This window comes from Ziziphus jujuba, chromosome 2 (genome assembly GCF_031755915.1).
Source record: "Ziziphus jujuba cultivar Dongzao chromosome 2, ASM3175591v1".
NCBI lineage: Eukaryota > Viridiplantae > Streptophyta > Magnoliopsida > Rosales > Rhamnaceae > Ziziphus > Ziziphus jujuba.
Window position 1 is genome coordinate 8,405,543 of NC_083380.1, and position 14,392 is coordinate 8,419,934.

Below are 14,392 nucleotides of genomic sequence, written 5' to 3' on the forward strand. Positions count from 1 at the left end.
ATGTAACCAATACATGGATGTAATAGTGTCGTAAATAATTCATAACAAAACTGATGCAATCCCTTATAATCAATCTGATAATGACTACGCAAAATAATATTTTGATGCTAAAATTTTCAAAAAGAAAAACAATTTATTTTACATGATCATATATTTTATATTAATTAAAAGTAATACAGGTAACCGTTATACATAATAGCTAATATTTATTCAATCCGGATAGATTATTATTATTATTATCATGTAGTCAATTCATATGTATTAATTTTAGCTAAGTTTGGGAGGTACATTACAACTTTTCAAGTTTCCAAATCATTCCAAACACTGCAAAAATTGCATTGCACTAATTTATGAATCCCCATTGTTATTTTATTGGATACATGGTGGGAAATTTCCCCAAAAAAAAAAAAAAAAAAAAAAAAAAACTAAAATCCAAGGCAATTAAAAAAATAGGCTTCAAACTTTGAAAAGAAAATCGTGGACCTATTCGACCTTGAGCTGGGATTGGGAAGATAGGAATGAAGATTTGATCTTCAAGCGAGAAAACCATCTATTTCCAATGTCAACAAGCTCAGGACAAAAAACCTTCAGAGGAACCAGGACTCTGATCCAAGATGGTTCTGTCAAATACATGTCTCCCCTACAAGCACTCTTCACTATTGCCTTGGCACATCCTTCTGCTGACTCTGCTGGAACTGGTTGCAAAAGATCCTTCAAAACCATTAAAAATGAAATATATCAAATTATTAGCTACCGCTAATTAGTTCCTTGTTACAACTTGTCCAGACAAATCTTTAATGCTATATATATTTATATATATGTCTGTGGGGATGTTTAATATGGCATTGTTTATCTGCCATCAACTACAAATTTAATAAAAAAAATATATATTAACTACGAATCAATCAATGCAAATCTTATTAATAAGTAAAAACAAGAACATTTTTCTGGTCTTATATACCCCTTGTGTCAATTTAGTCTTGATAACCCCAGGAGTCACAATGGTAATGCCAATATCCCAACCAAGTTCTGCTCTCAAAGTGTCGAAGAAGCTTATAAGAGCAGCTTTGCTTGCCTGAAATTCAGTGGAAAATTGCAATAACTGTATCATCAACTAGGATTTTATAGAATTTTATGCTATATAAACCATGAAAATTATATATATATATATATATATAATTAAGGTGTTTAAATTTATACGTTGTAGATGATCAATCTTGGAAGAGGGTACCATCCACAAGTAGAAGCAATCACTACTATCTTCCCTTTGGCCTTTAGCAGGTGTGGCAGTGCAAAGTGGGTACTGTAAACTGTACCCCAGAAATTGACATCCTACCCAACATACCACCAATGCAAATTACTGAATTTCAGAGAAGAGTCAGGAACGGGTTTGTATACCATCAATGAAATTGATGGTTTCATTTATGATGTACAAATATTGTACAATATATAGTACATATACTGAAATACAAATCTAATGTAGCTGAAATTAACAAATTAATTACCATAACAGGAACAATATCAGAAATTTGTTCTACATTCTTAAACACGCCATCTCTTGCTATGCCAGCATTGTTCACCAAATGATCCACTTTTTTGCATGAAAACAGAAAAGGAAAAACCATTTTTTGGCAGTTAGAGAAATTTGTTATTTTATTGCAAATATACACAAGAAACAGAACATATACATATTGGCATACACTCATACATAACACATACATACGGTCAAGAAATGCAAGCTTACATCGGCCAAAATGGTTAATTGCTTCGTTTATAAACCTCTTACAGTCTTCAAGTTTTGAAATATCTGCTACAATGGAAATAGCATCTTGGGAGCCAAGAGAACATGCTTTACTACAAACTGTTGCCAAATTTTCCTCATTGATATCAACAAGAACCAACAATGCTCCTCTTCTACCATACTCATAAGCAAGTTGCTTCAAGTTATTTGAAATTATTACATAATTTATCAAACAATGAACGTTTAAAGAAACTAACGAAACAGTTAATAAGGAATAACACATATATAAAACTGTAAAAAAATAAAACCTCTCCAATGCCAGAAGCTGCTCCTGTGATTAATACTACTTTTCCAGAAACGTCGTCGCTGGAAATTATGGATCTTTTCACGAAACGAAGAAGCTTGAAAGTTAGGAAAGGTGGAAGGAAGAAAATGAGTAGAATAAGTGTTAGGGGAGGAAGTAGAATGTTCATCAACTTGTGAAACAAATCCATTGACATACATAGCTCTGGAATTTTTTTTTGTGAACTGCTAATTAATATTGCGAAGAAAATGGATATAAGTTTTCTCTACCTACTGCCCACCTATATTATTAATATGCATGTTATCTGCCAAAAGCCACTTTTGTTTTGTGGCCTCATAATATCCCCTTGTGTCATTTTCGTCCCCATCAAGAAGTGTCACAATTGATATTCCAATACACAACAAAGCATATCGCTTCAGATTTTGCTTGTCCAATCCAGTCGCAAAATATCAATTGGGATTAGAGATTTTGAGGCTAAAACTATTATCATTGTTATTTGTCACCATTGATGATAAATACTAATTTAGAATAAAATTTTGATAGTAATTAATAAATCGAAATACATTACATGTAACATGTTATCTTTGTTCTTTGAAACTGAAATCTTTTTCCAGTTGGAGCTGAATACAAATTAGTCTTTGATTTCTTGCTAAACAAGTTAGTTCCCTATTTTGGAAAGGAATATAAGACTGTATATGTAACTCCACCATTTATATATATAAAATAAATCTTTTGTCAATTATAATTCCAATGTACAAATGACATATGGGGTTTTACTCACCATGGATTACAAAATATTCTTAGTTTAAGAATAAGATGAGTTACAAAATGCTTGAAGTCCAAACCAAGTCTAATTTTGGGAACATAATCAAGAGCTTTTATATGCATATGCCGGCTTGTTCTAGGCATCTTTGTTTGAAGTCCATGGCCTGCTGATCATCATAAAGTGCATATAATCCATCAAAAACTCAGGAAAGAATACCTTCAACCAGAATCCCACCCTGAACCAAGATGGCTCTGTCAAGTACAAATCTCCTCTGCAAGCGCTATCCACAATCGACTTTGTGCACCATTCTACTGACTGAAGTGGAAGATTGTCCAGTCGACCCTAAACAATATACCATGCACGCAAAAAAAACACCATTAGAACTTTCCTTCCAGTTTCAGAGATTTTGACAAAGGAGTTTGGTCAAGCTACTTTATGTTGTATGTTCTTTAAATGGTTGGAAGGATTATAAGCAACATGATTTTCTTTCCAAATTGTTTGTCTCAGGTGCTTGTGTTGGTCTTAGTTTTATGATTCCTTTTCATTCAAGTTTTGTGGTTGTAAATTGGAAATGCATGCACTGACATGGAAAAAGTTTGGATTTTTAGAAAATTTTGGGGTTTATTTTTCGTTGTTCGACCCAAGGACCATTAAGAAGTTTGGTGTATTAGCATTGGGGATTTCATTTTGTCTCTTCGTTTTTCCGGGCTATTTTTTGGTATAAATACTGCATTTCTTTTGTGCTCTGCTTATGTTTGTAATCATACTGTGCATGTGTAATTCTGCTAGTGAATGAAAAAAGGAGATGGCCCTTGACTTCAAATGCAGGTTGTATTGCATGCAGAGATCTCTGAACTTTCCCCCAATGTTGGCTGAATTTCCCTAAATGTTATTGTGTTTTGATTAATTTGTTCACTTAAGAAGTATGAAACTCAACTAGAATCTACTTATATACTACAATTCAAATTAATATCTTTTATTTTGATCATAACCACTACATTAGACATTCATACTACCACAAATCTTAATTTTCCCTAAATGTTTAGCCGAATTTCCACTAATGTTGAAACTTCATGTTTTGATTCATTTATTCACTTTAAAAGTATGAAACCCAAGTAGAATCCACTTGTAAACAAGAATTCAAGTAGATTTCTTTTTATTTTGATCATAACCCGCTACATTAGACATTCATCCTACCTCTAAGCTGAATTTTCCTCATATGTTGAAACTTTTGTATTTTGACCCATTTATTCACTTAAAAAAGTATTGAGACCCAACTAGAGTTCGAGTTAATTTCTTCTTATTTTGATCATAACCCACTACATAGACATTCATCCTGCCACAAAGCTGAATTTTCTCCAAATGTTGAAACTTATGTGTTTTGATTGATTCATTCATTCACATAAAAAGTATGAGACCCAACCAGAATCCACTTATAAACTAGAATTCATGTTAGTTCTTTTTACTTGGATCATAACCCAGGGCATAGACATTCATCCTACCCCTAAGTTGAATCTTCCCAAAATTTTGGTTGAATTTCTCCGAATGTTGAAACTTTTGAGTTTTGATTCATTTATTCACTTAGAAGGTATGAGGCCCAACTAGAATCCACTTATATAAACTAGAATTCAAGTTAAATTTTCTTTATTTTGATCATAACTTGATAGACATCCATCCTGCCATAAAGCTGAATTTTCCCCAAATGTTGGCTAAATTTCCTCAAATGTTTAAACTTTTGTGTTTTGTTTCATTAATTCACATAAAAAGTATGTGAACCAACTAGAACCCACTTAGAAACTAGAATTCAAGTCAGTTCTTTTTATTTTGATCATAACCCACTCCATAGACATTCATCCTACCACTAGCTGAATTTTCCCCCAACGTTGGCTGAATTTCTCTAAATATTGAAACCTTAGTATTTTGATTCATTCATTATCTTAAAAAGTATGAGACCCAACTAGAATCCGCTTATAAACTATAATTCAAGTTAAATTCTCTTTATTTTGATAATAACCACTGCACAGACATTGATACTAGCACTAATCTGAATTTCCCCAAATGTTATTGTGTTTTGATTCACTTTTTCACTTAAAAAGTACAAGATCCAACTAGAATCCACTTATAAACTAGAATTCAAATTAATTTCTCGTTATTTTGATCATAACCCACTACTTAGACATTCATCCCACAACAATGCTTAATTTTCCCCAAATATTCTCTCCCCAGATAAGAGCAGAAGCTCCAGGATAAGTAGTATGTCCAGGATTCCCAAATTCATTCTCTGCTAAATTTCCCCAAATGTTGAACATTTGTGTTGTAATTCAGTTATTCACTTAAAAAGTATGGCCCTTGCAAATATATGAATATATAAGTTGTAAATGATCCCTTGGTCTAGTGGCATAGGGAATTCTTAGCAAAATGTTAAGAGTTGCTTCAAGCTCTAGGTTGAGGCTGCAAGGGTAGGGAAGAGGTTAAATGTGGGTTGAGTTGCAATTTGAAATTTCATAGACTAAACATTTGTCATTCTTTTTCTGCAAGTGGATAAATTTTAACTTGTATTTTATATCTGTTTCCTTTTCAGAAGAAGAATACTAAACTTTCTTGTTCTGTGAACCATAATTAAAACCCAAAAAGATGCATTGTCTTTTAGTATGTTTGCTCAATTATGTATAAACAGCATTAAGATTAACATGATTCACTAGTTTGTATGTGTAGGAATTCTGTGCGATCAAACTGTAAGAGTGTAATTTCCTATATCTAAAGGACCAGGTTTCAAACATTTGGGATTTGGATGACAGTTTTTAAATTCTTGCTTTGACTATAACTGCTTTCTTGTTTCTTTGCTGCAACTCATTAATAGAATCGCTAAAACGAAGCAGCTTTGGTTCCTACATACCTTTGATATAACTTGTGAACTTGTCATTTCCGATTCAATTAGACCAGGAGTTACAATTGTTATTCCAATATCACGTCCTAATTCTGCCTTCAATGTCTCAAAAAAGGAAGTTTGAGCTGCCTTGCTTGCCTGAAACCATCACATTTGAACCAATCAATCAGTAGAAAGGCCAATTAGAAAGGTAATGACTAGAGTATGAAACATACAAATATAATTATAAGCTCATCCTTACACAGTAGATGCTCATTCTTGGTGAAGTAATCCAACCTGCAGATGAAGAAAGCACAATAATCTTCCCTTTGCTTGCTTTTCTTAAATGTGGAACCGCAAAATACGTGCAATACACTGAACCCAAGAAATTTGTGTCCTACAAAGTCAAACAGAAGCTGGTTTGTTCAGAATTTCCAAAAAATGAAGCTTAGTATTTCACACAGAGATTGGTTAAACTTCATCAAGTCCACATAATCTTGAATTCGGATGACAAATATTTTGTTCATGAAATACACACCCAAATATGCAAACAGATATCCTATGTAATCCTATGAAATGAAATTACCATAATAGAACGGATATCAGAGAATTGGGTGAAATCTTCAAACAAGCTAATATGTAGAACTCCAGCATTGTTCACCAAATGGTTTACTGTTGCATAAAACCCCAGGCCAAAACCATTAGAAACCGGAAAAAATTATGCATTGCAGAAAGTACTTATTGATGGATGCTTTACATTGGCCAAAGTGGTTCACTGTCTCTTCAACTATTCTCTCACAATCTTCAACTTTTGAAACATCAGCAGAGATGACAATGGCATCTGGGGACCCCAGCTCAAGTGCTTTATCAGCTACTTTCTTAAGGCGGTCCTCTCTTCTCGCTGCCAGAGCTAGTCGAGCTCCTCTTCTAGCATACTCATAAGCCAGATGCTTGATAAAAAACATTGAAAAAATCAGCAAAAAATGTCCCAAGAGGATAAGGAAAAACATCTATCACATTTCAGAATAACAGACTGATAATACAGACCTCACCAATACCAGAAGATGCACCGGTGATGAGGACAACTTTTCCTGCCACGTTTTCTATGCATTTCGATCTTTTTATTGAGTGAAGGAACTTGTAGATCAGAAATGGTGGCAGAAAGAAGATGATAAAAATGAGTGTAACTGGGGGGATTACTATGTTCAATAACTTGTGGATTTTATCCATTATTGCTTCTCCCACAAGAAACCAAGTAGATGGAGATGGAGAGCAATAGAGAAGAAAGAGAGATCCTTTTTTATGTATATTTTGTATGTTCCAAGTAGTTGTAAGCGATGCAAATCAAATGTTTTCTAGATTTTGCTTCCCTACCTCACGAGAAAAGCGATGCAAATCAAAACAGGAATACGATTATTGGGGTCAACCATGTTTTCTAGATTTTTTCACCAAACTTTGGATTTTTGTTTATCTTTCATTATCTCCATGGAGTCCACAAAAGAATCTAAAAATCTTATGGATTTGGAAAATCATCATCCATTAGTCTCTTAGATTTATCATCTCTCAGCTGCGGATTACATGTCATTCACTTCAGTTACATATAATCCGAGGGTAGATGCCAAAATTTCTGATATAAATATGCTAAAATATACATCTATATGTGGTAGTTATAAAGATAAAATTAAAAAAAAATAAATTAGCAATATATAGGAAGAAAATAAAATAAAAAGTGGAGAGTACTCATCGATTATTTTAAAATAGGTAGAGATATATAGGTTTCTGCTATGCAGTCCGTACCTATAAGCATATGATGTCTTATTTCATAGAAATTTTCTAGAACTAGAACTTGTGAAAACCTTCAATATTCCTTGCACAACAACCACACAAAAAGACCAACAATTTTATTCTTTCATTATTTCGGAAGCCTTTAGAAATATTGGTTTTGTCACTTCATAGTTCTTCATCATCATAATTAAATTTTCTTTCGCGTGCGGATTGTGAACAGAAATTTATTAAAGTAATTGAAGAAACATAATTGGAAGTTTTTGATTTCATAACCTATAAATCATATGTACTCTGTTTTAACAAGGGACAATTAATAGCTCAATGAAATTTATACATTCAATATTTTGATTTCTTGTCCTTCACATGGTAAAGGTTAAACAATATGATCTCTTAATTTCTTAATATTTACAATTATATATCTCTTGCATCTGGAACAGGTCAAAAAACCCAAAATTTTTACAATCTCAAGAATTTGCTAATTAAAAAAAAAAAAAAAAAAAAGAAGGGTTAAGTCTCTTTCTCACACATTCATATAAAACACCTCAAGTCCAACATCTGCAAACAAACACATAAACCTCCACTCACTACCACCGAACTACATACAGATCCTATTCATGACACTTTAAAACGAACTTCAGCAGTACTGGAATTTTCCAACTAAATAAAACAACAGTAAAAAGGTTGTAAACATACATGGAAACTATGGAATTCTGTTCTTAATCAGTCTTAACATCAGAAGTTTGGATGAAAGAAGGATGTAGGATATTTGTGGCTCCATTGAAATCCAAAATCTTCTTGCTTGGTGCCCACTCAGCTACATCGAAATTTTCCATATATATATATATATGTATAGGTGGCCTTACACCATGATGGTTATGTAAAGTATCTTTGGCCCTGCAAGCACTGTTCATAATTTCACTTGCACATTCTCTTACTCTCCTGGTCTCACCAACCAATATGGAAAAGAAAACAGATTTCCCACCTATATTAATATGCATGTTATTGTTTAGTTTTGTTTTGTTTTAGTTCATAATTTTCTCATTATATGTTGTTATTATACACATGCGGTAGAAGGATATTGAATGTGGCATCATTTATACATCAGCCACCAACTGCTTTTGTTTCCTTAGATCCTCTCCATCACCCTGAGAGTCATAATTGTTATTTGTTATACCAACAGACACCAAAGCTCATCATCACTATAGCTTTTGCTTGCATTACATTTGTCACTATTCATGATAAATACTAATTTATAAGTAAATTCTGATACATAATGAAATGTAAAATTATTACATGTCACATGTTATCCTTTGTCTCTAAATTGAAATTTTTGTAGCCAGAATTGAACACAAATTAATTTTTGATTTCTTGCTAAAGAAGGCAATTTGAATTTGTATTTTGGGAAGGAATATAAGACAGTATATGTAACCTCACCATTTATATAAAATAAGTCTTTTATTTTTTATTATAATTCGAATTTCCAAATGACATATGGTGTTTTACTCACCATGGATTACAAAATATTTTTAGTTTAAGAATAAGATGATACAAAATGCTTGAAATCCAAAGCAAGTCTAATTGTGGAAACTGAACCAAGAGCTTTTATATGTATATAAAGAGCTTTTGGCATTAAAACCAGGCTTGTTTTATGTGTCTTTTTTTGAAGTCCATGGCCGGCTGACCAGCATAAAGTACAGACAATCCATCAGAAACTCAGGAAAAAACACCTTCAACCAGAATCCCATCCTGAACCAAGATGGCTCTGTCAAGTACAAATCTCCTCTGCAAGCGGTATCCACAATCGACTTTGTGCACCATTCTACTGACTGAAGTGGAAGACTGACTGTCCATTTGACCCTAAACGATATACCATGCATGCAAGAAAAACCATGAGAACTTTTCTTCCAGTTTCGCAGATTTTGACAAAAGAGTTTGCTGAAGGGTGGATTTTAAGCAACATAATTTGTACTCAAGTTCATGTATTTAACAATGTTGCAGAATTGCTAAAAGGAAGCAGCTTTTGATTCCTTCATACCTCTGATAGAAATCGGGAACTTGTCATTTCTGACTCAATAAGTCCAGGAGTTACAATCGTTATTCCAATATGTTGTCCTATTTCTGCCTTCAATGTCTCGAAAAAGGAAGTTTGAGCTGCCTTGCTTGCCTAAAACCATCACAATCTAATCGAATTAGTAGGAAGACAAATAAGGTAACATTGCCGAGTGTGTAACATATAAAATATAATAAGCTCATCCTTACACAGTAGATGCTCATTCTTGGTGCAGGAATCCAACTTGCAGTTGAAGAAAGCACAACAATCTTCCCTTTGCCTGCTTTTCTTAAATGTGGAACTGCAAAATATGTGCAGTACACTGAACCCAAGAAATTTGTGTCCCGCAGAGTCGTACAGAGGCAGGTTGTTCAGAATTTCCCCATAATCCAGTTAGTATTTTTATACCAAAGATTGGTAAAACAGTTTATCAAGTCCATATACACATGATTTTGAATATATCAGTCAGACAGACAAAAAAAACTAAAATAAAAATACTGTTTATGAAATATATACACACATATGCAAATGGATATTCTATGTAATCCTGTGAAATGAAATTTACCATAACAGAAAAGATATCAGAGAATTGGGTGAAATCTTCAAACAAGCGAACACATGTAACCCCAGCATTGTTCACCAAATGGTCTACTGTTGCATAAAAACCCATAGAGAAACCATTAGAAACCAGAACGTTATACATTGCAGAAAGTACTTATCGAGAAATGATTTACATTGTCTAAAGTGGTTCACTGTCTCTTCAACTAGTCTCTAACAGTCTTCAACTTTTGAAACATCAGCAGAGATGACAGTGCATCTGGGGACCCCAGCTCATGCGCTTTATCAGCTACTTTCTTAAGGCGGTCCTCTCTTCTCGCTGCGAGGGCTAGTCGAGCACCTCTTCTAGCATACTCATAAGCCAGATGCCACATTTACGATGCATTTCGATCTTTTTATTGATAGAAAGAACTTGTAGATCAGAAATGGTGGAAGAAAGAAGATGATAGCAATGAGTGTAACAGGGGGGATTACTATGTTAAACAACCTGTGAAGTCCATCCATTATTGCTTCACCGAGAAGAAACCAAGAAGGAGATGGAGAGCAAGATAGAAGAAAGAGAGATCCTTCTATATATTGTTGTATGTTACAAATTTGTTGAAGCTACGTTGGTGGAAACTTCAAAAAGCTATAGAAAAGCCATACAAATTCACGGCAAATTTGTTTTTATATCAGGAATACTATTTTCATTTATCTTTAAAGATTTGGAAAATATTCATTATTAAGTTCTTTGTTTTCTCTCTTTTTTAATTTTTGTTATATTCTCTTTCCTAAGATTTTAGAACAAAATAATAATAATAATAAAAAATTGAAAGGATGGACAAGATAACAATTGACAAGAAATATGTATAATATTCTAAGAAGTTACAAAATAAATTAAAAAATTTGTAATATGTAGGAAGAAAATGAACTGTAAACAGGTGGACTAGCCAACTAGTTAAAGAAGAGGTAGATACATAGGTTTCTACTATGCAGTCGGTGCCAGTTCTCATTCAACACAACTAGAACATGTGAAAACCTTTAATTCATTGTACAACCACACAAGAAAACCAACACATTTCTTCTTTCACTATTTCGCCCTTTAGAAATATTTTCTCACTTCATATAGTTCCTCGTCATAATGAAATTTCCTTGAGCATTAATTTATTAATTAATTGAGGACAAATAATTACATTTTTTTTTTTTTGACTTCATAACCTACGTATCATATCATATTTACTCTTTTTTAACAAGGGACAGTTGGCAGCTTAAAAAGATTAATGTATTCAATATTTTGATTCCTTGTCCTCAAATGGTAAAAGTTAAAAAATGTGATCCCTCAATTTCTTAATATTTTCATTTATATATCTCATTTCAAAACACTATATCTATTATCTTTGGACCAGGTCTAAAAACCAACATTTTTATAATCTCAAGAAATTGCTAATTAAAAGAAACAAAAAAAAGAAGGGGGGGGGGGGGGGGGGGGTGAGGGGGAGGCGGCAGTGGGGGTAAGTTTCTTATCTCATACATTTATATAAAACACATCATGTCCAACATTTGCAAGCAAACATACAAACCTCCACTCAGTACCAAAGCTACAGAACCTACTCATAACTCTTTAACACAAGCTACAGTCGCACTGGTGTGGAGTTTTCCAACTAAACAAACGGCAGTAAAAAGCATATAAAATATTATACATGGAAACTATGGAATTCTGTTTTTTCTAATCAGTCTTGACACCAGGAGTTTGGATGGAAGAAGGGTATAGCAAATTTTTGGCTCCAGTGTAATCCAAAATCTTCTTGCTTGGTGCTTCACTTGGTGAAGTTCCTGGATTAGTGAGGTAGAGTAGTCTATAAGCCCACTCAATCACATCAGGGCACAAAACTTTCCATATATAGGTGACCTTGAACCATGATGGTTCTGTCAAGTATCTTTGACCTCTGCAAGCACTGTTCACAATTGCCTTTGCACATGCTTTTGCTCTCCCAACTGGCATTACACTTACTTGAACCTGCACATAAACAAGAAAAGTCAGAGAAAAAAAAAAAAATCACATTTTTATCAAAAACATATAGAGCTAATACAAGTTAGAAACAAAATTTCAGACAAGCAGCAGAAAAAAGTTTCTTACATCTCTCATATCTTGATCCACTGTCATTTTGCCTTCTCCTTGTAAATATTTGCCTTGATTGAGTTCAGACTCTATGAATCCGGGCGTCACAATTGTTATCTTGATGTCCGACCCAAATTCAACCCTCAATGTATCAAAGAACATTAACAAAGCTGCTTTGCTTGCCTAACGTGAGCAATGGAGTATAATTAAGAAAACGTGATTTTAATAAACAAGCAAAATGAGGAAAGAGAAAGGAAAACAAGGTGAGGATGATTTACTGCTTAAAAAAGATTACTCACATTGTAGATGCTCGTTCTTGGCATAGGCAACCATGCAGAAGAGGAAGAGAGCACTACAATCTTTCCTCTGCTGTTTCTAAGATGTGGAATTGCAAAACGGGTTGTATAAACTGAACCCCAGAAGTTTGTATCCTGTAAAGACAAGCACAATGAATCACAAACACCAAGATTTACATGAAAGATTCTTGCTTATAATCGATAGGGATTTGAGTTTTGCAATCAATTGGGGGAGAGGCATATCGGGTCCAAAGCTACCATTTAGATTTCTTGGGCAATTATAATTTGCATATGATCACTTTGTTTTAAGGAAATTAAAGAAATCATGATTAAATTTCAACATTCATGAGAATCTCGCTAAAAATGTATGAAAGAAAACACAACGAATGAAAAAGTAAGACCAACAAGAAAAAAGACAAAACGAAGAAAAAAAGTGACAAATAAAGTATAATAAAGAAAGCCTGGTAATTACCATAACAGGTCTAAGATTAGTAATTTCATCTACTTCTTCAAGCATGCATACCGAACTAATTCCAGCATTATTCACAAGATGGTCCACTGCATCAATCACATAAGTTATCCATCACCCATTTATATATATATATAATCATCAAAATGCTATAAAGCATCCAGATATGGAGACATCAATTCAAATACATTATAAGCTTTATATATATATATATATATATATAGCACTTACAGGTCCCAAAATGATCCACAGTTTGATCAACGATTCTCTTACAATCCTCAACCTTAGAAACATCTGCACCAATCATCAGAACATCAGGGGAACCAATCTGCTCTGCTTGTTCCGCAACTTCTCTTAAACGGTTTTCCCTCCTAGCAACAAGAGCTAAACGAGCTCCTCTTCTAGCATACTCATATGCCAAATGCTGCCAAAAAAATAAATAAATAAATAAACTTTCCCCAAAAAAAAAAAAGAAAAAAAAATCATAAAAAAAGAAATGGGTATTGATTTATATACCTCACCAATACCTGAAGAAGCCCCAGTGATGAGAACGACCTTACCAGCAACATCTTCACTGAAGATGTATCTAACAATGGAGAGGAAGAAATTGAAAAACAGAAAAGGTGGCAAGAAAAACAGGAGGGAAAAGAAGGTGAAAGTTGGAGCTGCTACGTTCAAGAACATGTGAATAAGATCCACCATGGTTGAAAAATAGCTTAGAATGAGTATAGAAAATTTTCAGTCGAAGAGAGGAAAAAAAAGAAAGAAAATCTCAAAGAGAGATGAAAGATGGCAGAGTTGGCTAAGCCATATGGTGTTTATATCAATGCAAAGGTAAAGTGGTGGAGAGCCTGAAAGGAGAAAAAGAAAACTGCCTGGTGGCGATATTGCATGGCAATGAAACGACACGTAGTTAGATGGCATAATATATATCATCAATATATACATACATATATATATATATTTATATATTTTCTTTTTAGGTCTGGAAATTTGCTGGATAAGTATGGGAACGAAGATTTAAACCAAAAAAAATTTCCCACTAAAAACCAACGACAAAGAATGCCAAAAAAGGATTCATTGAAGCAGAAACCGGTTTTTGCTTTTGTTTTGAAGCATGCTTTTTTTGTTTTGCTTTCGTCGTTTTCGCCGCTTTGGAAACGGTGGATTTTGTGTTCATTTCAGAATCCTCCTTTGTCACGTAAATTTATTTATTTATTTCAATATATATATATTTTTTTTCTAAAAACATTGGTGATGATACATACATTATCAATTGATTCTATGTATCTTTGCTTATTTAAAAAGATGATTGGATTAGATTCTATTGGACTTATAATTTTAAATAGTTCGATTCAATACAACTGTGCCAACTAAACCTGTTAAGAGATTTAAGATAAGAATTAAGAAGGCCCTAAATATTATTTTTTTTAAAAATAAAATATTTGATTTATATATA

At 33.3% G+C, this 14,392-nt stretch overlaps 3 protein-coding genes and 1 pseudogene across 5 annotated transcripts; all 4 read right to left on the reverse strand.

The window, feature by feature from the left end:
- Positions 1-266: 266 nt before the first annotated feature.
- On the reverse strand, positions 267-2,311 carry LOC107403458 (11-beta-hydroxysteroid dehydrogenase-like 4A). 3 transcript variants are annotated; one of them, XM_025068250.3, is made up of 6 exons: positions 2,050-2,235; positions 1,745-1,937; positions 1,506-1,591; positions 1,201-1,332; positions 962-1,075; positions 273-711 (listed from the first exon to the last, which is right to left on the reverse strand). In XM_025068250.3, the coding sequence occupies exons 1-6, from the start codon at positions 2,233-2,235 to the stop codon at positions 484-486; spliced, it is 939 nt and encodes a 312-aa protein (XP_024924018.3). In that variant the 3' UTR covers positions 273-483. The 3 variants fall into 3 exon arrangements, with proteins under 3 accessions (XP_048330023.2, XP_060670181.1, XP_024924018.3); XM_048474066.2 differs by having other exon boundaries at positions 267-711; positions 1,506-1,937; XM_060814198.1 differs by lacking the exon at positions 1,745-1,937 and having other exon boundaries at positions 269-711; positions 2,050-2,311.
- A 426-nt stretch (positions 2,312-2,737) lies between these two features.
- Positions 2,738-6,972, reverse strand: LOC107417986 (11-beta-hydroxysteroid dehydrogenase A-like). Its single transcript, XM_025074364.3, has 6 exons — positions 6,725-6,972; positions 6,435-6,627; positions 6,264-6,349; positions 5,940-6,074; positions 5,708-5,836; positions 2,738-3,153 (listed from the first exon to the last, which is right to left on the reverse strand). The coding sequence occupies exons 1-6, from the start codon at positions 6,905-6,907 to the stop codon at positions 2,947-2,949; spliced, it is 933 nt and encodes a 310-aa protein (XP_024930132.3). The 5' UTR covers positions 6,908-6,972; the 3' UTR covers positions 2,738-2,946.
- A 1,813-nt stretch (positions 6,973-8,785) lies between these two features.
- On the reverse strand, positions 8,786-11,479 carry LOC107403457 (11-beta-hydroxysteroid dehydrogenase A-like; annotated as a pseudogene).
- Positions 11,480-11,555: 76 nt separating this feature from the next.
- LOC107403456 (11-beta-hydroxysteroid dehydrogenase A-like) lies at positions 11,556-13,776 on the reverse strand. Its single transcript, XM_016010342.4, has 6 exons — positions 13,450-13,776; positions 13,165-13,357; positions 12,937-13,022; positions 12,468-12,599; positions 12,187-12,351; positions 11,556-12,066 (listed from the first exon to the last, which is right to left on the reverse strand). The coding sequence occupies exons 1-6, from the start codon at positions 13,633-13,635 to the stop codon at positions 11,776-11,778; spliced, it is 1,053 nt and encodes a 350-aa protein (XP_015865828.3). The 5' UTR covers positions 13,636-13,776; the 3' UTR covers positions 11,556-11,775.
- Positions 13,777-14,392: the final 616 nt, after the last annotated feature.

Bases quoted from the DNA above. Each gene is read 5' to 3' on its own strand.
- LOC107417986 (XM_025074364.3), bottom strand. From the start codon at position 6,907: ATGGATAAAATCCACAAGTTATTGAACATAGTAATCCCCCCAGTTACA. The intron at 5,837-5,939 runs GTAAGGATGAGC...TGATGGTTTCAG, and splicing joins CAAGAATGAGCATCTACTGT to GCAAGCAAGGCAGCTCAAAC. The intron at 3,154-5,707 runs GTATGTAGGAAC...TATATTGTTTAG, and splicing joins GTTCACAAGTTATATCAAAG to GGTCGACTGGACAATCTTCC.
- LOC107403456 (XM_016010342.4), bottom strand. From the start codon at position 13,635: ATGGTGGATCTTATTCACATGTTCTTGAACGTAGCAGCTCCAACTTTC. The intron at 12,600-12,936 runs GTAATTACCAGG...TTGTCTTTACAG, and splicing joins CTAATCTTAGACCTGTTATG to GATACAAACTTCTGGGGTTC. The intron at 12,067-12,186 runs GTAAGAAACTTT...GTTTATGTGCAG, and splicing joins TGGATCAAGATATGAGAGAT to GTTCAAGTAAGTGTAATGCC.
- LOC107403458 (XM_048474066.2), bottom strand. From the start codon at position 2,235: ATGGATTTGTTTCACAAGTTGATGAACATTCTACTTCCTCCCCTAACA. The intron at 1,333-1,505 runs GTAATTAATTTG...TATGTTGGGTAG, and splicing joins CTGATATTGTTCCTGTTATG to GATGTCAATTTCTGGGGTAC. The intron at 712-961 runs GTATATAAGACC...ATGGTTTTGAAG, and splicing joins AGACTAAATTGACACAAGGG to GATCTTTTGCAACCAGTTCC.